This window comes from Cibotium barometz, chromosome 15, assembly GCF_041138505.1.
Source record: "Cibotium barometz isolate CiBa-2024 chromosome 15, ASM4113850v1, whole genome shotgun sequence".
NCBI lineage: Eukaryota > Viridiplantae > Streptophyta > Polypodiopsida > Cyatheales > Cibotiaceae > Cibotium > Cibotium barometz.
In genome coordinates, this window is record NC_141060.1 from 49,948,245 (window position 1) to 49,971,391 (window position 23,147).

The window sequence follows — 23,147 nt, forward strand, 5'->3', positions numbered from 1 at the left end:
ATGGCTACAACACAGCACGACACGACTACATGCCGTCTTCATATGCAAAAAATAAAAATAAAAAGGTCTTTGGGGTTCCCCAAAAGCCAGGTAGCCCACAACCCTTTGTAGCTGCAAAATAATAGCATATCTAGGCTTTTTCTACTGTTTGTGAAATAAAAACACAACATGAAAAAGGTGGCGATGGAGGACCCTAAACTAGGCAGCGATGGAGGTTTTTCTTATGTTTGTAAAGAAAAAAAAAAAAAACAGCATGAGCAGCAATGGAGGTTGTCCCTTCCCTTCTTTCTCTCTCTCTCTTTCTCCCTTCTTTCTCTTAGGCAAACTCGTTTTTCTGCACTTTATCCTTCAAACAAAAAAAAAAAGTTCCTTCTTAGTTATAAGAAATAAAATTCTAATTAATATTTATCTTTGAAAAGAAACAGTCCATTTTTTATTCTTGGGTGCATTTACAAGCAAGACGTGTACTAAGAGAAGAGTTTAAGAAATGTCACATCAAAATATCCAAAATCTATCAGAATTTAGTTTTAGGACAAGGCCTCACTAAATTCCACACATCACCGCATCGTGATAATTTAATGTATTTAATATGATTTTATAGCAACATCGTCCAGTCTAGTCTTGACATTATGGAATGCTTAGTTAGGGAGGGCAATGTATGCATGGGTGTTTAGTTAGTAAGCACTTAGTTAGAGAGATCATGTTAATTAAACAAATTAGTGGGTCTTTAATCCTTGCAATTTATGATAAGTATTTCTTGAATGCAACAATGCATGAATAAAATAGCTTATAGTCTATTTACTCTCTTATTCCAATAGATTCTCTCTTACTCGAGTATAGCCTTTTGTAGCTCTTCCTCACAGTCATATTAAGCTATGGAATCTTATCTTGAGTTCTCAAGGTTCATAATAGAGCCACTGAGGATTCCTTTGAGGATAAGCTTATTATCTCAAATCAGTTCCTCGCAAAGAAAATAAGCTCCACCCAAACCATAGAAAGCTTGAATGCAATTGTGAATGAGCACACAAAATTACCACTTTTAATTAAGCTAGATTATCATATGGATGTAGAAGGAAACGACCAATACATGTTGGACTCCTCTCTTTCTTTGCATTATCTTGTGATGGTAGGAACACATTTGCATAGCAATGCTCCCCAAATTTCTAATGTTATAGGCCCTTCATGTATTGACCTGGAGTCCTCTTCAGATGATAATAGCGATCCCTCCTCAAAGGATGAAGTAGTGGAAACTCCAGCTCTAAGGAACAAAGATGGTGTAGCTTCCATGAAGACTATGCGAGGGGCGCATCCTATTAGTCCTACTATTTTAGTAGATGACACCAAGAAAGTGGAAGATGATGATTTGTAGAGATACAATACATTCCAAAGATTTGTACTAGTCACTAGCCAATTACCTCCATTAAGTATGTTGTGTAAGCTTTTGTCAACATGATTGAGCATAAAATGACCCTCAGTGAAATACTTAGATAGTATTATGGAGATGTGTTATTCGAATTCCCACCAACATTTGGAAGGTATAAAAGCATGGATTCAATAGAGCACAAATGTGATGGCTACCCATGGATAAGAGAAAATACAAGTAAAAAATCATTTGATGGGACTCTGAGAATCAGCCAATGCCAGGAATGTTACAATGCAAGAGGCTTACTTGTCCAAATTATCGAAATACAATGTAGGAGGCTTACTTATGCAAATTATCAAAATACTAGCATTCACAATGAAATCTACTTCAAGGGTTCATTAGCCAGGAAGTTAGTAGTAGTGGCTAGGCTTGCAGATGATGGACAAAGTAAGGTGATTTGTACCTTTTGCAAGATACCTACTACATGCATTATGGCATGCTAATGTTCATTCTATTATGTCATGTCCTTGAATGAGTGTCATACAAGATTAATGATTCATTGTGGGAAACATAAGCATGTAGTACAGCCATGGACATCTAAAACTAGCATTGAGAAAACCAAAATGTTAGTTCAGTGGGATATTCAAGGAGATAGGAGAGTTAGACTAGTCACCAAGGAAGGTTCAGATGATAATGGCCAAAGAATTAATAATGTCTTCAGTGCTAAAAGAAGATAGGGTTAAAGATGATATGGTTGGGGACATTGAATTGACCAATTTATTGGAAGAAATGACTCCTCTAGTGGAGAATCAAAGGTACCCTTATTAATATGTTAACAAGATATAAATTACCGTTGTAGTTCGTTGGGTACTAATGATTTTTTTGGGTTGTAGATTGAGAAGAATTGTTGCAGATAAAAGAAATAAGGTTTTTCCTAATGAGTTGGCTATGATGCTATCTTGCTATTAAATAATAATTCAATGTATAATTTCTTCCAAGGAAGTAGGTTCCCTAGACAAGGGGTGCCAAGTGAAAGGTGTTTTGTATTCAAAATGGCAACCAAGGGTCCACCTTTAGGTGTCCTCTTGGTTAACCGAATGAGACGAAGTGGTCGTGGTGACCTTTATGTTGCATGGGTGTAATTTGATCATATCCATAGAGTACATGATAGGGTGACAATGGCATGCCACGTTTATGACCAATCGTTAATGTAATAAGTTATTATACACACACACACACACACACACACACACATACAGTTATTTATTTTATTAAAGGTATAGTGCTAATCTATACAACAGTAAATAGAATTTTATGTTTAATAATATGCAAGGTTCAAGAGTTGATGACTATTGCAACATGTGAGATGAAAGAGGAAGACACGGAATCCCAAGTCCTTTTTTGACTTTGCTTAATCAAACAATGGAAAGAAATGGTCATGAAAGAGCTGATTCCATGGTTTAAATGGCAAATGAAGTACAAGCAAATTAGAATGTTGTAAGAATAATATACAACAAAGGGGCCGATAAGAAGATGGAGGGTCATGAAAGATCATGTCTTTTTCATTGGGAACAGAGTTTGATAAATCACACAACCTAATATGTTAGAAAAGAAGATCAAATGGAATACAAAGAATTGTGTGAGAAATGGAGAAATGCATTGACAAAAGAGGAGGCAATGTCTCAGTGTAGACATATTCGTGAACTGATGGAGAAGCAAGTGAGTGAGGCAATCACACATCCCTGCCTTAGATAGTTGGTGGAAAATCCGTATCGCACATTGGGGAGAATTGATGTCAATGGTACTCTCACTAACATGTGTGTATGATTACTATGATAACGTCCTTTAAGTCTTAATACTTACACATGTCAAAATTTAGGTTGTCTTTTACGGAGCTAGCAAACATACCAAGGATAAATCTTGCAAAGTCTAAACATGGGAGTTGGATGGCAAGAGAGGGTCATAAGAAAAAGATAGCATTGTATGATGCATGCATTTTAGACATGGCCAACTCTCTATTGCAAAGTGCAAAGCAGCATGCATACATGTTGGGAAAGCATGTAGGATTTGGACCTAATCTAGAGATAATGATGGCTAAGATTTCTAATAGGAATGTTCCTTGTGCAGCTGAAGTGGCTAGCCTTGTGGAAGGAGCAGTTGGTGGAGCTCCAATGTATCAAGACACTCAAGTATTAGAAGGTGATAGGAAAACTTTGCGTCGCAAAAAGAAGGCCATCTCATGTGGTTAATGTGAAGGATAACAATTCCCATCATCCCAAGTATAATTATGAAAATAAAAAAAGGCAAATACATTGGTCCATGCTGGTTTTAGGTTGGCCACTACAAATGGTGTAACTGTTGAAATGTCACCGCATCACGAGATAGAAACATCAAACATCATAGATGAAGGCACAAGGGAAGGTATTGATAGTACTGAAACAAAGACTCTTATGAGTGAATTTGATAGGATGGGCATGGAATCAATTGGGAGAAGCGGAGTTCGCATGAAATGACGAACATGCATTTCTAAAGTAGAAAGAAAAATAGATTTTGCATTAACAGTGAAACGAGCAGTATTGATTGAAAAGGATGTTAGTCAATATGAGCATGAGATATTTAAGATAGAAGAAGATGGACCAGATAAAAAATATTAGGAAATACATATACAATCTCAACCTTGGTGTACATGTGCAGATTTTTTGAACGTGAACAAGGAAAAAAGTCTTGTGTGGCTTGCAAATGCATCTACTATATATTCATGCGAGTTTTGGAACTTCATCAAAATGAAAAGAAGTTTATGCAACAACCAAAGTTTATGCACCAACCAAAGATACCAAATCATAATGTAAGAGAAGCTCTCTCTCTCCCGTCCACGGACCTATTCGTGATATTTCTTTTGATGGAAAAGAAAAGGCCTACTTACACTTACGCTTGGATAAATTTTTGACACTTTGATTATATAAGTTTTTGGACAATGTAGAGCTGATATTGTGACACTCATGGTTGAATATTTTTTTAGATAACATAAGCCTTGTTGTTATGTTTTTGGTTATGTAGATCTATCCACTTGCCATTGCGAATTTCTTTCAATATGCAAAAATATATTTGCTTCAAAGGTTCTATGGTATTAAATAGTTGAATCGTTTTTGGGATGACATAATCTTAGTTAGTATGTCGACTTACCATTGTCAAGTTCTTTCAATATGCAAAAATATATTTCAAGTACTCTATGGCTTTAAATAGGTGAATAATTATTAGGATCACATAATCCCAATTATTATGTGTATGATTATGTAAATATGTCGACTTGCCATTGCCAAGTTTTTTTCAATATGCAAAAATATATTTGCTTCGAGAGGGGTACCATGGTATTAAATAATGTTTATTGAATTGAAGTATCCTAATAAAACATCTGGAAGAAAAACAGGAGGCCTTCCTTAAAAGCTCAGAGGATGCTCTAAATATTTGGAAGAAAAACATCTCTAACATTGGATTATCCAACTATCGTTGCAACCATCAGATTTAGGAGCATCAAATATGGGACGTGGACCGCTCACCCTCCCATCCTATCCAAGAGCTCGCTTTCAAAATCGACAAGGACCCTACTTTGCAACAAACCTTTGGCTACTACTACTGTACGCAGTAGTTTCCAGCAGACCGCATCATATACCTTGAAGATATATTAGTCACAAGATTTGGGGCAGCCTACAAGATGTTTTCTCATGGCTTGCCACAAACACTGACTATGGCCATCACAAGTTCATGACCACATAGCACAACTTCGGCATCTCTGATGCGCACCGCTGATATTCGGAGGACGGAACCGATGATTAGGGAGGGAGGCATATTAATCACACTGGTTAAAATTACTCCGGACATGCGGCATCACCTTTCGGTTCACAGTATTTGTTCTTGTGATTGATTTTGTGTAATGCTACATGATCATCAGAAATGAGCTTATTCTAGCTTTTGGGCCTTAGAGATTATAAATATGAGGGCTTTGTTTATAAGCTGTCAATGATCATCAGAAATGAGCTTATTCTAGCTTTTGGGCCTTAGAGATTATAAATATGAGGGCTTTGTTTATAAGCTGTCAAATACCTTATTCAAGCTGTTAAGTCCAAGACATTGTAAATATAAGGCTTGTTAAAGGCATCAGAGACTTTACTCAGAAGAGACAACAGTTTGGTGAATTTTTACTGCAGGCTAACAACGATCAGATTATGTCAAGTGAGATGTATTTGGATTTGTTCTTCTGTTTGCTCCTTGCAAACATGAACAGTTTGTTCTTCTCATTCTCTTGTTGGCAAACATAGCTAGAGCCCCTCCTAACCTTGCAGATCTCACCTTCGTACAAGGCCAAGAAGAAGACCATGAAGTCTCTCCAGAAATCAAACGATGCGAACGGCACAGATGAGATTCTTCTATCCATGATGATCATAAGCTATGACCAGTACCAATTGTGAGTGCCTCCTTCAAATCTCTTCACATGCTTAAACAACAGCATTGGAGCCACTAAAAGAAATGTAACCATGTCTGTGGTATAAGTCAAAATTTGTCAACCCAACCCCTGTGGTTGGAGTCTTTTACATCTCATTAAACCAATGTACTTTAACTTCACTTCCCCACATAAGGGGTCACACCAATCAATGAAGAGAGACTTGCAAGATGATGTCTCAAAAAATCATAGACAAGCTCCGTCGCATCCGCAACAATTCGCACTACAACACCATCTTCCTGCAGCAACAACTAAATATCTAAGTAACATGAAAACTTGGAAAGCATTCAGCAGCACTGAAGTGTTCTTCAAGTACTTACCCTTGGACCAAAGGTACTACAAGAAACGAGCAAGTTTGAGTTTAACAAGCCCGCCGCATCAGAAAGTGATGCCTTTCCTCTTGAACGAGACCTTGAATTTAAGTCCCTGCGATTCAGAAACTGTATTGATTCCTCAAGCTGCCTACACAAACTCTGCAACTGCGGCCTGTGAATAACACAAGAAGCATTTGCAAGCATGACATGAAAGAAAAAAAAAAAACAAAAAAAAAAAAACAAAGATTCAGAAGTCATAAGGAAGCATCAACTAATTGAAATACCCAAAAAATAGACTGAATCAAGTGTACTCATGTGTCAAGTATGTTGACCTCATCGGAAACATTAACAAATATAAACGAACAATTAACACTCAATTAGATCTAATCGGTGATGTCTCACTGCCATGATTACGATACGGGACCCAATACTTGTCATTGGCGAGGAGAAACAGGGTTTTGTATTCCAACAAGACAAACATGTTTCACTAAGCTGAAATTATGGCAAGACAAAGGAAGAGAAACCCTTACCCATAGAGAATCACCATTGCTACAACATGAAATGGTTGCATTCGACTTAAGATTGTAGAGCTATCCCCATTTTCTAGGCACATCTGCCCCAAAAAAGACAATCAATCACAAGTTTTTAAATGCATATAACAAGTAAAACATGAACTCCAAATTTAGGAAAAAGGATCTATATGTCTTAACAAAGATGCATCTAAGAGGGATGCTCTTTTTATACATAACAAGCAAAATAAAAAGAAGTTTGAAGGCAAACGTGTCCTTAGACACAATAAATGAGCCATTTACAAAGTCTGGCATCAACAATAATACCGAGTCTAAGAACAAAGGACCTTTTCCCTCCAGGAAAATGTGGTTGGTGCTTCTGTAATGATCAAAAGACCAAACTTCTCCTCGTTCTCTTCGCCCACTTGTACACCAGTCAACAAGGACCAGATTTGAATCTGTAGCCAAGTAAAAAGCCTGAAATTGCTTGTATTTGGCAGCTGAAAAGCAGGTTACTGGGTCTGGAAGCATCACAAAGGTACCTCTTTTTTCAATAGAGACCTGATCATGCATTGTTATAAAACTCATCATTAGAAATGCTCAACATCAGGATAAAAAAGTTATTGTATACAAAAAAACCTTTATACTTTCAAACATAAACAAAAGGACTCCAAGCATCACACACATTTGCATAGCACTTCTCTTTATGATAACTTTTAAGGCACAGAATTCGTAAGGCACACTTGCAACCACATTGATGGAGGATTCATGGATTTTCACAAAATTCTTTAGACAGTAAAACCCCCTGAAGTGGTGGCTAGAACCGGAAGAAGGGCTCTACATGACTGCTGGTTGCAAGCCAGCAGTTTGGGGTGGAACTAGAAGCTTAAAAACGAAGGATGTACTTGCTAGATTTTCCTCCAAAGACTCCATCTCATGTCTATTCATCCGCAATATGTTACGTTATATGACTGCCGGTTGCAGGCCAGCAGTTTGGGGTGGAATTAGAAGCTTAATAACAAAGGATGTCTGACCATTCATCCGCAATATGTTACACGAAGTTTTTCCTAATGGTTCGCTTTGTTAGCCAGACCTACAGATTACTATCCAAGTTTGCCCCAGATTTTAAAGCCCTAGCAGCTGCCATTGAAGATGTCCAGAAGCTGCTTAGAGAATTAGGAACATCATCAGATTTTATGAGGATTGAAAAGTTGCTTGATGTGCCACAAACATTGCCATAGTTGCTGTTAGGAACCACTGAAGATGTTCCTAGAAAAGCATTCTTGAGAAGATTGAGATGTACCAGATCCAGACCACATGTTGTTGGGGTAAAGGCGTTATGCCCACCCTTATAGTGTGTACAAGCCCATAAGTTATAGTACATAGTACACTTAGTACTTTTAATGTACTAAGTGCACTATGTGTACTAGTGCAATATACATGTGTGATAGGGGAGTCACACACTCATGCCTCATGAGTTGACTTATCCCCACAACTCTCTCTCTCTCTCTCTCCCTTGTTCTCTCTGTGTATGTCTCCCACATGACCTAACCCTAATTCTCCCACACAACTGGTATCAGAGCTAATTCTCCCACACAACTGGTATCAGAGCTAAGAGGTAAGCTCCTGAGTCCTGCCAAACTGCCTCTCTATTCCTGTGCTGGACAAGCAATTGGGGACCAACCCATCACCAGAAACCGTGCGAGCTCTTCTCAGACAGCACTGTAGTAACCTGCAGAAGCTGAGGTAGCGAATCCAGCAGGAGTAGCTGTGGTGCGTGAGCAAAGCACTCACGCGGGCTACAGGGTAGCGCGAAGGAGAAAGTGGGTATTCTGCGCTAGGAGGTCACCGTACGCTGCAACGTGGCGTTTGGCGTTCCTTGCGAAGGCGAAGGCGAAGGCCGTGTAGTAGCGCCGGCCAAACGAAGGCAAATCCGTCTCATCCACTAGGCGAAGCTAGGCGAAGGCAGGCGAGCTGACTGCTGGGCGTGAAGCGAAGCCTACCACAGCCGTAAAGTAGGCGAAGGCGTGTTAATCATCAGCGCAGCAACGCATGTGGGCAGATTCGCTACAGCGCCAATTTGTTCGTCTGCTCTCTGTTCGTCCCTGACATCTGCGCCTTGCAGTAGCCGTCGATGCATCACCATCAGCGCCTGGCCCATACTAGTTGCCCAGAGCCGCCCTCGCTTCAGCCATCTGTTGCCCCCACTGACGTGCATCATCTCCTTGCCATTCGCCATCTGCTTCATGTTGCATCGACATTACTCGTACTGGATGCAGCCGAGAGGCTGGGCGTAGAGGAGCACCAAATTCATCACCCACCTTCTGCAGCAGCATCATCATCCCTTTTCCTGCAACAACAAAACCCGCTTGCAAATCAGAGAAAAATCAGAAAATTACAAGGTATTTTCCTCAATTTTTTTTTTTTGGGATTTGCAATTGAGCAAGTACATCAACAATTGAGCAGATATAGGTGTCGAATTGCTCAATTTTGAGCAAAATTGGCAAAATTGGGTGACATTGGTCACAATCAGGATCAATTTGCAGGACATTGGTCACAATCAGGATCAATTTGCAGGAAATTGGATGTCGAAATTTGGGGCTTTTGATGTAATTGTGCAATTAAGCACTCATACATGCTGTATGATGTGAGAAATCGCACATTTGGGCAAAATTGCAGCAAATCGCAGCAAATTGCAGTGCAAATCAAGGGGCTTTTGTGCCGATTTGGTTGATTTGCATGCAGGCAATCGCATTTGATGCTGTGGATAATGTGTTGATGCCTTACAAGCACTCAATGTGCCTGTAAATCAAGGGGCTTTCATGTATTTGATGTATATGTGGCCAGGGGGAAGCATCGTGAACACTCTGGATGCCTTCATGTGCGTCAATGTACCATGTATGATCAGAAATTGATCTTAAATCAAGGGGCTTTTCAAGTTCGTATGCTTGTTGAGCTTGGCAAAGCAGCAGGCAAGACATTTATGCCTTGAATCCTCAAAAATCAGCTTGCAGTCAAGGGGCTTTTGCCCAATTTCTGTTCGGGACTGTTGTATGCAGTGTACGGGACTGTAAAAGTCTGATTTTCACTCATTTGGACAGCCAGGAGAGCATTTATTGCTATTGTACCTGCTGGTACAGATTTGGCACAGCTTTGTGCAAGTTTTGGCATGGCTGTACACTGTTTTGAGTGACCAAAAGGTTCAATTTCAGCTGCTGTACTTGCCGGTACAAGTTTGGTACATCATTGGTGTACTGTTGTACAGTACTTTGGAAGGGCAACAGAGCACATTTAAGGTGCTGTCCAAAATCTGCAGCAACCAGATTTTGGTGATTTCATCACATAAAGTGGGAGAAAAGTTGCATTCGTGCTTCCGCAGTGGGAGATAAAGCTTGGGAGAACAACTGTGAGCACTTTGTGTGCTTTTGGTGCAGTGTTTGCACATTTTGCAGGGAGTCAGGCATTGACAGGTTGCATATTGCTATGGCAACCACAGGTGAGAGCTCTTCATTGCTTCACATCAAGAAGCTTGAAGGCTCGCATAATTATGATATTTGGCAAACCCAGTGCTACAATGTGTTGCTCCAGAAAAAGCAGCACAAGCCTATCAAAGAAAGGGGTGTAATGCCCGCTTCTCTTACTGCTGAAGAGTGGGAAGATATGGATGAGCTGGCAAGATCTACTATCATGTTGTCTGTGTCAGATTCATTACTTTTCAGCATTCGTGAAGAGAAGACAGCTTGGGGAATGTGGCAGAGATTGCAGGACTTGTATGCCCAACAAAGTGCCTCAAGCAAAGTGTATTGGTTGAAGAAACTCATAGGTCTTCAGATGAAGGAAGGGGCGTCTATGACAGCCCATCTAAATGAGTTTAATGGTATTGTCAGCCAAGTTATAAATCAAAAGTTGGCAATGGACGATGAGTTCAAAGCCACTTTTCTGTTATGCACTTTGCCAGAGAGTTGGGACACATTCAGGACAGCCACTAGCAATTCGCATGCTATGCTGTCATATGCAGATGTTGAGGGTGCTCTTCTTCAAGAAGAGATGAACAGGAAAAACAACTCTGTTGGAAAGTCCAATGCAATGAATACACGTGGGAGATCCCAGCAAAGGGGGAAAAGCCAAGAAAGGGGAAGGAGCAAGTCTCGCTCCAAAAAGGATTTGGAATGCCATTAGTGGCAAGAAGGGACACATTAAAAAGCAATGCTACAAATGGAAAAATGATCAAAAAGAAAAGGGAAAAGGCAAAGACAAAGAGAAGGATGAAGCCAAAGATGTAAAGCCAAAGGGCAAAAGTGGAGTCAAGATTGAAGAAATCAATGTGTCACATGCAGGTGGCAGTGAGGATGAGGTCCTATTTACGTCTTCACTTGATGCCCATTCACTTCTTACAGGTGGTCATGGTATGCACTCATGGATCATTGATTCAGGTGCCTCCTTTCATGTCACAGGTTGCAGAGACTTGTTTGTCAGGTATACTGCTGGCAATGAAGGAGTGGTTTATTTGGGTGATAACCATGCATGCAAGATTCTTGGCAGAGGTGATGTGAGGCTTGTGTTTTCAGATGGCTCACAGCTTATGCTCCATGATGTCAGGCATGTGCCTGAGATCAAGAAGAATCTGCTTTCTGCTGGACAGCTTGATGATGCTGATTATGTTACCACATTTGGTCGTGGAAAGTGGAAGATTAGTAAGGGCTCACTGGTTGTTGCCAGAGGCTCTAAGGTGGACACTCTTTATTTCATGCATGCAGGTGTTTGTCACCATGCTAATGTAAATGCAACCGAGCTGCCGGAAATCTCTATGTGGCATAGCCGGTTGGGACACATAAGTGTCAAAGGAATGGAGCAATTGTCTCGTTTGGGTTACTTGCCTTCTCTAAAGTTTTCAAGTTTTCAGTTTTGTGAGCATTGTATATATGGCAGGCAACTGCAGTGCCCCCACAAGAAAGCTCTTGGACAGAAAGATGCTCAGTTAGAGCTCGTGCATACAGATGTATGTGAGATGCCTCAGCTTTCTTTGGGAGGGGCAAAATATTTTGTGTCTTTTATAGATGATGCCACACGTAAGGTGTGGGTTTATCCTCTTCGTTTGAAGAGTGATACATTCTCAGTGTTTCAGAAGTTTGTTGCTCTTGTTGAGAATCAAACTGGCAAAACACTGAAGGCTTTGCGTTCCGACAATGGTGGAGAGTATATGTCCAAACAGTTTCAGGACTTTTGTGATGCTAAAGGCATCAAGAGGGAGCTCTCTACTCCTTATGATCCTCCACAAAACGGGACAGCAGAGAGGATGAACAGGACCATTCAGGAGAAGGTCCGTTCTATGTTGTCACATGCTGCATTACCTCATGGTTTTTGGGCTGAAGCTGTTATGACAGCCGTTCACCTTATAAACAGGTCACCTAACACGAGGCTTGGTGGGAAAGTGCCAGAAGAAGTATGGACAGGGAAGCCTCCGTCATACAAGCACTTGAGAGTGTTTGGTTGCGTTGCGTACGTGCACATACGCAGGGAAATGCGCACCAAACTTGATCCTAAGTCTCACAAATGCATATTCCTAGGATATGGTGACAGAGGTGAAATGGGGTATAGACTTTGGGATCCCGTGAATAGAAAGATCATACGCAGCAATGATGTCATTTTTGATGAAACATGCATGTATAAGGAGCCTACAAGGCAACAGGAGCCTGGCAGAGTCATCTTTGATGATGATGGACATCATGGACAACAACCAAAGGCTGTAAATCAGCCATTACAGCAGGAAAACCAGCCCTTAAATGGTGCTGAAAATGGTCCAAATGGACAGCCAGAGATGGCAGAAGATATCCCTATGGATATACCACAGTTGGAGGAGATACCGGGCATGATATTTCAGCCTTATGGCATGGAACAGGAGCCACCAATGGGTGATATGCAGGCTGGACAGCAACCTGCAAATGATGGTCATTGGGTACGGAGGTCCACAAGACCCTCCAGAGTCCCTGACAGGTTTGTTCCAGGGGTTGACTACTTGATGCTCACTGACTATGGGGAGCCCTCATGTTATAAGGAGGCTTTACAGAGGGCAGACAAAGCTCTATGGGAGCGTGCCATGAAGTCAGAGATGGATTCTCTGCATAAAAATGGAACTTGGAAGTTGGTGCATTTGCCTGTAGGCAAGAAGGTTTTGCCATGTAAGTGGGTTTACACGCTCAAAGTTGCACCTGATGCAAAGCCAAGATACAAAGCCAGGTTAGTGGCTAAGGGCTTCAAGCAGGAATATGGTGTGGACTTTGATGAGATCTTCTCTCCAGTGGTCAAAATGACCACACTTAGAGCTGTGTTAGCTTTGGTTGCGCATGATGATCTCGACTTGATTCAAATGGATGTGAAGACTGCTTTTCTTCACGGTGATCTCCATGAGGAGATATATATGCAGCAGCCAGAGGGTTATGCAGTGAGTGGAAAGGAGAAGCTTGTATGCAAGCTGAAAAAGAGTCTTTATGGGCTCAAACAGGCACCAAGGGAATGGTATCATAAATTTGATACATTCATGAAATCTCAGAAATTCAGGAGAAGTGACATAGATCACTGCTTGTACACCAAGAAAGCTTTGGATGGCAGTCTATTGATTCTCATCTTGTATGTTGATGATATGTTGATTGCCGGGAAATCTCGTGAAGAGATGGATGCCTTGAAGCAGAGGCTGCATCAAACCTTTGACATGAAGGATTTGGGTGATGCAAATCACATTTTGGGTATGCGGATACTTCGGGACAGAAATCAGCATGTGTTGTATTTGTCTCAGAAGGAATACATTGGCAAAGTTTTGCAGAGGTTCAATATGGACGGGGGGAAGAAGACTAGTACTCCTTTGCCTCCATATGTGAAACTCAGTGCTATGGACAGCCCACAGTCGGATAGAGACAGGGCTGATATGGCCAAGGTTCCGTATGCTTCAGCTTGTGGCAGTCTCATGTATGCCATGGTTGCTACTAGGCCGGACATTGCATTTGCAGTGGGAGTGGTTTCTAGATACATGGCCAACCCTGGCAAGAAGCATTGGGAAGCAGTGAAAGGTGTCATGAGATACCTGAAGGGCACACAGGATATGTGCATTTGTTTTGGCAAACAGGATGCATTAGTGCATGGTTACACGGATTCGGATTATGCCGGTCATCCAGATAACCGGAAGTCTACTACCGGTTATGTATTTACATTCACAGGAGGTGCTGTGTCATGGATATCCAGGATGCAGAAGTGCACTGCCTTATCTACTACAGAGGCCGAGTATATTGCAGCCACAGAGGCTTGCAAGGAGGCATTATGGCTATCTCGGTTAGTGGTTGATTTGGGTTATACAGGGGATATTCCATTGTTGCATTGTGACAGTCAGAGTGCCATCCAGTTGGCAAAGAACCCTGTCTTTCATGCAAAGACGAAGCATGTGGATGTGAAGTATCACTTCATCAGAGAGGTGATAGAGAACAAGCAAATTCAGCTTGTTAAGATTCATACAGATGACAACCCGGCTGATCTGTTGACAAAGAGTTTGCCTCCGGAGCGGTTTGCTCATTGCAGACACTTGATGGGCATTGGATGAGGCCAGTTTCAGCCTTGATATGGCCTTGTATATTATCATGTACATGCTGATTTTTCTTTTCCTTCATTTAAGGGCACTTTGCCTTTAAGTGGGAGGTTGTTGGGGTAAAGGCGTTATGCCCACCCTTATAGTGTGTACAAGCCCATAAGTTATAGTACATAGTACACTTAGTACTTTTAATGTACTAAGTGCACTATGTGTACTAGTGCAATATACATGTGTGATAGGGGAGTCACACACTCATGCCTCATGAGTTGACTTATCCCCACAACTCTCTCTCTCTCTCTCTCCCTTGTTCTCTCTGTGTATGTCTCCCACATGACCTAACCCTAATTCTCCCACACACATGTCAATATCGACACAAAGCCCTCAAGGCCTTAAGGCATGTGATGACGCTAGTTGAGGCCATGTACAAGCATTGTGAGCCCTCATTTATGAAGGGATAGGGTCATTGAGTGAATGTGAGGGTGAGGAGTGTAGCCATTTATTTGGTAGTGATGTGTGGACGTAGGCTAATAATGGGCCGGGGCACTTTTTCCCTTCTTACTGGACTTAGTGTCGATGTTGACATGTGGTCTGGATCTCATACATCTTCAAATCTTCTCAAGATAAACTCGAGCAATGTCACGTGCACTAGGCCTCAAAGGCATGTCATGATGCTAGCTAAGGCCATGTACAAGCACTGTGAGCCCTCATTTATGAAGGAACACGGTCATTGAGTGATTGTGAGAGTGAGGACTATAGCCATTTATATGGTAGTAATGTGTGGACGTAGGCTAATAATGGGCCAGGGCACTTTTTCCCTCCTCATGAGATTTTTTCCCCGAGCATAGTACACACAATTATGAGAGTGTGTAAGTGACCTAGTTCACTTGTACTTCACTCATTCTCATCAATCTACTATGAGTGTAGTGCTTCTCTCTCTCTTCTTGCTTGTTGCATGTGTGTGTGCGTGTGTGTTGCTACCTTCATCTCCACTTCAACAATTGGTATCAGAGCAAGTCCTCTTGGCCCTCACCCCCTTGTCATCTTCTCCTCGATCTGCTCTTTTGATTGTCTCAGATTGAGCTATCCTCTTAGGTGGAAAACGTATTCAGGAATTTTTTGGGCTCATTTATATGCAATAAGGTTTTCGCAGAGAAGATATCTCGAGGGAGTGTTAGTTTGAACTGTCTTTGTTCGATTTTGGGTTTAACAGGTTCGATAGCATTGTCATCGATTTTTGCATTCCTGCTAGTAACATTTCTACACACGCCAGTGTCCACTAGTGGCTTTTTCTTTCATCTTGGTGATTCCCTATATCATGGATCAACAAGACCCAGCCTACAGTAGCCACTTCGAGCTATGAAGCTGAGTACAGGGAAGCTTTTACAGCAACTGTGGAGTGTGTATAGCTTAGACGCCCTTTAGTAGATCTTGGTATTGAAGAGCGATCTCATAGTCACAGGGAACGGAGGGGACGGACCCTTGGAATGGGGGGATGCCGTCCGAGAACACTTTGGGATGGGGACGGACGAACGTCCCCAGCTGGGCGTGCCTCACAAGGGACGGATCTAGGAGGGGACGGTTGTGAGGGACGGCTGCTGCATGGGAACGCCCCAGGTTGATGTTTGGGCAACGATCACATTTTTTGTTTGGGGAGGGCTTTTTGTGGGCCTTTAACCTTGGCCCATAGGCCTTGAGCCTTTGAGGCTTTGGGCCTTGGCCTCTGTCTTGCCTCCCTCCCTATAAGAAGACACACACACACACACTCCCTCTCACACTTCAAGCTTAAGCTTCACACACACACACACTCTCTCTCTCTCCCCCTCAAGCAGCAAGCCTCAAGGGCCAAGATCTCAAGTTTCAAGCTCTTGCACAAGCAAGCTCTAGCCTCTCAAGACTCACACACACACTCTCTCAAGCTTCACACACACACACAATGCACACACACACCCCCACCCACCCTCACACTCAAGTTCTCCCTCAACTTTCATGGAGGCATGCAAGCTTTGCCCGTGTAGGCGAGTGGGTGGCGTAGACAAAGTAATTTTTAAGTGCCGTTCCTACCCCCGTCCCTGTTCCCTACATACGGCCGTCCCCCGTCCCTTGTGACTATGAGCAATCTCCTGCCTCCATCTTCACTAACAGCTAGAGTACATTAGCTGTTGCGAGGAAACCAAAATTTCATGCTCGCACAACACACATTGAAGTGCATTATCATTATGTCAGGGAGAGGTTCATTGCAGGAGAGATTATCCTCTCTTATGTCTCTACACATGACAATGTGGCAAATATGTTCACAAAGACTCTCTCACCCGAGAAATTTGAAGCTTTTCGCAGAGCTTTGGACTTATTATCATTTGCGGATTGATCAGCCACATAATCCTTGTACATGTTTACATCATCATTACAGGGGAGATATGTAGCCAATTATATAATAGTGATGTGTGGACGTAGGCTAATAATGGGCCGGGATACTTTTTCTGATTTTACCATTTGGTCCCTCTACCAGTCTTGATCAGTGTTTTGGGACATGACCATACACAAAACGGAACCAAGGTGAGAATGGGGATTTTCCACAAAAGAAAGTTGAAGCATTGACCGGCTAAGATTGGCCTGAAAAAAAAATGGTTGTACAGCATGAGCATCTTGGGATTTAATCATTAAAGTGACTTATAAGGTTTATAAGTCAGTATGTTCACACAACATTAAAAGTTGGGCTAGACATACTATTATGTTGAGCATGTCAAAGTGGACAAAAGGAGGCGCCTAGCTACAACTTGGGAAACAAGTTGGGAAAAGCATAAAAAGCAGATATTTTTGGCAGCCAGCCCACTTTTGGCATGAAAGGAAAAGCACAGCTAAAGAAAGCTGGTCGACTCCATGAAAAGCATGAGCAAGGGCTATTTATATATATGTGTGTGTGTGTGTGTGTGTGTGTGTGTGTGTGTGTGTGTGTGTGTGTGTGTGCACGAGAACCCTGAAGAAGAGCTGAATATCTCCTTCTGTCCTGGCCGTTGATAGGTTTCCAAATGATATGTCCACCCTACCCCAAGAAAACAAAATAAATCTTTGATGTATGGTAGAAAACCTTAAGGAAAATAATTGTTGCGTGGCCACTTTCCAGAAAAATTGAAATTAGCCATTGCTGCCCTAGCCAAAAATAAGGGCAATAGAGAGGGGAGACGGCAAAATAAGGGCAATAGATGCGAGAAGCTATGGAGAGAAGCTTGGAATGGGAGACACTCGGAAGAATAAGTCTATAGACAGTGAAGATTGGATTGCGTGTGAGTTGGACGTTGAGAAGGGAGCAAAGGAGAGAAATCAAGAAGCGGGTCGAGAAAGAGAAGAGAGAGAAAGAGAAGAGAGACGCTTGGGGAGTTCAATTCTGAAGAAGAGGAGAAAAAGAGGAGAGACGCTTGGGGAGTTCAATTCTGAAGAAGTTTGTTGCGACTGTGTGAGCAGAAGAAGACGCAGGCTTGTTTGAGCCGACTTGAGTTTTGCCCAGAGCAGAAATTGCAAGGGTGAGAGGCTCTCGTAGGAAGTGGTTCCCTAAGACCTCTACGGTTGCAATTCTGTTAGAACTTGGACAACTCAAAGCCTCATCAACAATCTTCTACAATGTATGTTGGTGGATGTCTGCAGTGTGCTGCAGCAATTATGGTGGTTGTTTCTGGTTCTTTGTGAAGTTGAGAATTTTGGGTTTTGCTAAGAAAATTGTGCAAAGGTTCCTTGGTTTTGTCATGTTCTCTTTTCCCTATTCTATCCCCAAATCTCAGGGATGTTGAGATTGAATCAGTTTTATATATAGACAGGGTAGTCTGGTTGTGTTGGTTTGATGAAATCTTATGCTTTTTAGTTTAGTCATTTGTTTTGATGGAGTTTGTGAGGAGAAACAACAGTGAATGAAGAGCTGACTTGTGTTGAATTAGTTTTGTGTCAGTCAGTTTATGTTTGAGTCAACAAGTTCCAAAGGAGGCAACTTGACCAATTGTGTGTCAACATAGGTTATCTAAGGTTTTTAAAGTTTTGGTTTGGTCTTGTTTAACACTCGTGAGGTCTGGGCTGACAAACAAAAGCAGTCAAAAGTTAGTCTAACAAGTTGAGCATAGCTAGTGGTCTAGGTGCCAGTTGCAGACTGTGACAGGTCAAAAAGGAGCTGGCTTGGATCAGTTGAGGCCCAACAGAGGTTAATCATGGGTATTCAGAAGTGGTTTTAGTCTCTCTGTACTGAAGAGGAAAGTTTTGAGTTAGGTCAGACTGTGACAGGTCAGAAAGAAAGGAGCTGGCTTGGATCAGTTGAGGCCCAACAGAGGTTAATCATGGGTATGCAGAAGTGGTTTAAGTCTCTCTGTACTAAAGAGGAAAGTTTTGAGTTAGGTTTGACTGTCAGCTCTGTTGTCAACAGTCGAGCAGAAGGAAAATATATTTCTGAGTCAGAAGACCGTCAGCAGCAGTTAACAATGGGTGTAGAGAGATGAGTCTTGGTGGGGTTAAGTGTCTTAAGGGTTCAAGAGGGTCAATAGACTTAGAGGAGAGAAAATCTGCTCCAGTTGGGTCAGATTGGTCAGAAATCAAAATACAGTCTGTTGGAGTCAGTAGTGAGTGAGACCTAGGTGTGGTATCTCTTTGAGATTGGAGCAGTTTGAGAGTCACGGAAGGTAAAAGGACCCGTGAGCAAAGAGTTCTGCTTCAGTTTAGATAGTTGGCTCAGTCAGGACTATCTCGGACAGCTAGTTCTGTCTCAGCCAATTCAAGATTTGAGGACAGTCTGATTGGAGGCTATTGTGTCAGCTGTAGGCAGTTCAAATCCTCTAGGGTGATATCTTGATCAGATAAGTGTAGCCTGAGAGTCAGAGGATGTCATGACCCTGTGTTTTTCTCTGGACAAGATGTAGATGTGCACGGGGATATGGTGGACAGTGTGAATGGCATCAGGTTGGAGTCAAAAAAGGGGAGCCCATGTGTGGACAACCCCATGTATGAAAGGGGGCAAAGAGATTTTAGCTTAAAAGGTTTCAAAAACCTTTAAAAATTATTTTAAAGCCCTTCATTAAAGAAAAACGTGGCCCATATGCTATTTTGGGGCCACGTGTGCTTTTTGGGGTAAAAGAGGGGCTATCGGGCAGAAAAAGGGGGAGGCGCCTATCACTCTTGAAAAAACGTGTGCTTTTTGGAAGAAGTGGGCTGCAAGGAAGCATGGGGATGAACAGCACGTAGGCTTTCTCTCTCTCTTGCTAAGAGTCGACTGCAGCATACCCACGTGTGAGCTTTTTGGAAAGAGGAGATGCTGGCTGGACTGCGCTGGCTTTTCTATCTCTCCCTCTCCTTCTCTTGCATACCGGCAGACTAGACTGTGTGGTTATACAGGACTGCAGGGATAGGCCGGCTGCTGCAGGATTGGAGGCGGCACATGTGCAGGTACAGTCCACGTGGCAGATCTGTACGGCTGTTGCAGGTTGGCTGGCGGCTGGTACAGGTGGTAGTTGCAGGCCTGTATGGACAGCAGGAAGGTACTGCTGGCGGGCTGCGCTACAGGCTATATAGGCGCATCTGAGTGTCTATTTATGCATGCTTTTTGGAGATTAAAGGGCTGGCTGCTATGCTGTGCTACAGAACAGAGACACAGGCCTCCTTTCTCTCTCTCTCTCTCTCTCTCCCTCTGCTGAAGAGTAGACAAGGGTTGGTTTCTCTGAGATGCTGGCTGGACTGCGCTGGCTTTTCTATCTCTCCCTCTCCTTCTCTTGCATACCGGCAGACTAGACTGTGTGGTTATACAGGACTGCAGGGATAGGCCGGCTGCTGCAGGATTGGAGGCGGCACATGTGCAGGTACAGTCCACGTGGCAGATCTGTACGGCTGTTGCAGGTTGGCTGGCGGCTGGTACAGGTGGTAGTTGCAGGCCTGTACGGACAGCAGGAAGGTACTGCTGGCGGGCTGCGCTACAGGCTATATAGGCGCATCTGAGTGTCTATTTATGCATGCTTTTTGGAGATTAAAGGGCTGGCTGCTGTGCTGTGCTACAGAACAGAGACACAGGCCTCCTTTCTCTCTCTCTCTCTCTCCCTCTGCTGAAGAGTAGACAAGGGTTGGTTTCTCTGGACACAAAGGTGGACAAGGGCTGGATATTCATGAACATAGACATCATGTCGATGGCGTTCAACTGATGGAACTTTCAGCTTCTCTATACTTCAGTTTGAGGACTGTTTATGGGCTGTTTTTGCTTGGCTGCAAATCCAGCAATGTGCTTGGGTCTTTGGCTGCAAGTACAAGGTTATTTGATAGTGCTTCTTGGCATGGGAGTGGTGCAAGCTCGCATGGCTGCGTGCTCATGGAGCAGATTGTTTTCTTCCTGCTAGAAAGGAACAATGGGACCTACAATTATGGGCATCTCTATGTTGCCAGATGTTTCATGAGGGAACAGGTAACTAGATGTATGGAAACATGACAGAAGTTTCAAAGGGAAACAGGCCTAAGGGTTTCATGTGGAAACAGGTCGTAGGTTTCTCGGGGAAACATGTTTTTGGGTTTCTCCAGGAGATAGGTCACATGCAGGCAGAAGGTACAGGAATGGACACATGTTTGGTACAGCCTTGCTACTGATTGGACAGGGGACAGGGAATCCATGACAGAGATGGATAGTACCCTTGGAAGGTAGAGAGGGTTTGTACAGGTGTGTCGACTGTATGGTATGCTGTGCTGTGATACTCTTTTGAGAGACAGTTTGGGAGTCTGTGTTGTGATGCAGAAGCACTGGATGTGTCAGGGTGTGATGCTGTTCATAGTGTGAGAGGCTATGGATGGTTGTGGCAGCCTTGATCATGGGAGAAAGCTTCTGTATGCAGACTCAATGTGAGAGAGTCTTTTGATATGAACAATGGCTGGACTTGTTTGTGGATGCCGTGTGGATTAGAAGCCAGATGCAGGTTCTTTGCAGGCTTCAGGAGTTCTACTGGGACGGCTGAGTTGCCAGCTTTATATTGTAATCAAAGCTCTTTTAATCAATTAAAGAAATACCGCAAGGGGCGCCACTGCGATTTGGGGCCAATCGGTGTCCATGTACTATTTGCAGGAGCACTCTAGCTCCCCCTGTTTGTTTTCCTTTTCTAGGTCCTCAATGGCGTTGAAGTGTTTTATGTGCGAATGTTTGTTTTCACCGCCCTTTGGTTTCTGGAGGCCGGTTTACAGAGGATATCAGAGGACACCTGAGGAAAAGATTTTGTTTTAGTTGAGCACTTCTAAGGCAGTTCCCAATAGGTGAATATCAGAGTAAGGTCAAAAGAGGGTCGGGCAAGGGATCTAAGAAGGACCTAGGGTTGTAGATTTAAGGTTAGCTAACATTAGAGGACAGTAGAGGATCTTGGAAGACTCATTTTGGACTGGGATTAGCATCAAAATTCGGAAGCAGGTATTTTGTCAACATCTGATCTGTCTGTGGCACCTAAGAGTATTTCTGGTCAGCTGGTAACCTAGGGTCAGGCGAGGCTTTCAGGTAGATTGTCAGAGCTTTTGGAGATCAGAGCTAACCTGGGAGGACGTTGGAAAGAGACAGCTATACAGTTTGAGGAGCTTGGAGTGAGCTAAGAGTCCACCTGTGTCAGCTGAAGACCAAGGAACATCAGCTGAATTTAGTGGTGCCTTACTTTGTTGTGCTAGGCTATGGTGCAGTAGGTGATAGTTCCTTCTCGGTGTGCTTCGGACAGGGCTATAGAGGCAAGTTCTCCCGGACACATCATTGTTAAGGCACCCCCACTGAGGAGGGCTTTGAAGCACCTTTTCAGTCTATTGCAGATCTGAGAGTTTTCAAAAGGGCAAATGGCAGCCATGCTTTCATATCCAGTGTTCTATGGGCATGCTGGAGAGGATCTAGAGGAAATTTTGGCGAGGATGGAGTTGGCAGCATTTACCTTTGGGAAGGATAGAGATGAGGCTAAGTTAACTTTGTTGTCAATGTTATTAAAGGGAGATGCCAAAAGGTGGCTACAGATATGGAGAACTCACCTGAATCAAGGTCAAGCCTTGGTCAAAGTGGCCTTGGTGCAGCACTATAAACAGGGGGAATCCCCAAATGCTCTATGGCATGAGATTCAAAAGTTGGAGCATAATTTGTCAGATGTGTTTGACAGATTTGTGGACCATTTTGAGGACATGTGGGTAAGATGGGATAGGTCCCTTGGAACAGAGCATCCGCCTATTCTTCTGAAGAAAGACATGTTTATCCAGTCTCTTCATGTAGATTTGAAGGAGAAGATAGAGTTGAAGAGACCTGGAGACTTTGAAGAGGCTTTGAGGATAGCTAGAGAAAAGGAGTGGAAGCTACAAAGGATGGCTCAAAAACAGAGGGAAGTTCAGACTAAAGGAAGGTCAATTGTGCCTGGGGAGAGGAGCAAAAGAAGCTGTTTTGAGTGCCCCGGTGGTTTCTGATCAGCTCATGCAGGGAATTAACCATCTGACTCAACAGATGGAAAACTTGAATCTAAATTTATTGCAAGGAGGCAAAAATGCCCAAGGGTAGCAGATAGAGATGTTATGAGAGGCAAGGGTAGAGGAGGCCCAAATATGAATGTGCTTTAACTGTATGGAAAGGGGGAATATATCTCCTCAGTGCCCATATCCCAAAAGAATGGGAGGTGATGTGTATCCTCTGGCACCTAGGAGGGAGAAAAGGCAAGATGTCAAAAGAGCACAGGAAATGCCCAATCAGCCTGTGCCATTGGTTCAGCAGCAGCCAGTAAATGGACTAAGACAAGGAGAGGTGAATTTGATTGGAGTTGATGAGGAAGTAGATATGTTAGACAACAGAAGGGCTAGAGGAGCAGAGATGGAGGATGAATCAGGTCCATATAGGAGAAAGAAGGGGAAGCAAGTAAAGGATCAGCCCAAGGAAGGAAAG

General features: G+C 42.9%; 1 protein-coding gene across 4 annotated transcripts in view; it reads right to left on the reverse strand.

Annotated features, from left to right (window-relative positions):
- Positions 1–5,537: 5,537 nt before the first annotated feature.
- Positions 5,538–23,147, reverse strand: part of URED (urease accessory protein D) — a 61,254-nt gene continuing 43,644 nt past the window's right edge. The window contains exons 6-10 of one of the 4 annotated variants that reach the window (XM_086809814.1): positions 7,227–7,245; positions 7,012–7,142; positions 6,706–6,788; positions 6,182–6,347; positions 5,538–6,100 (exon numbers count right to left, since the gene is read on the reverse strand). In XM_086809814.1, coding sequence (XP_086665940.1) covers positions 5,981–6,100; positions 6,182–6,347; positions 6,706–6,788; positions 7,012–7,142; positions 7,227–7,245 — 519 coding nt within the window. In that variant the 3' untranslated portion in view covers positions 5,538–5,980. Of the gene's footprint in view, positions 6,101–6,181; positions 6,348–6,705; positions 6,789–7,011; positions 7,246–23,147 lie in introns of all 4 variants that reach the window. The other 3 variants (XM_086809815.1, XM_086809813.1, XM_086809812.1) reach the window with 3 other exon arrangements.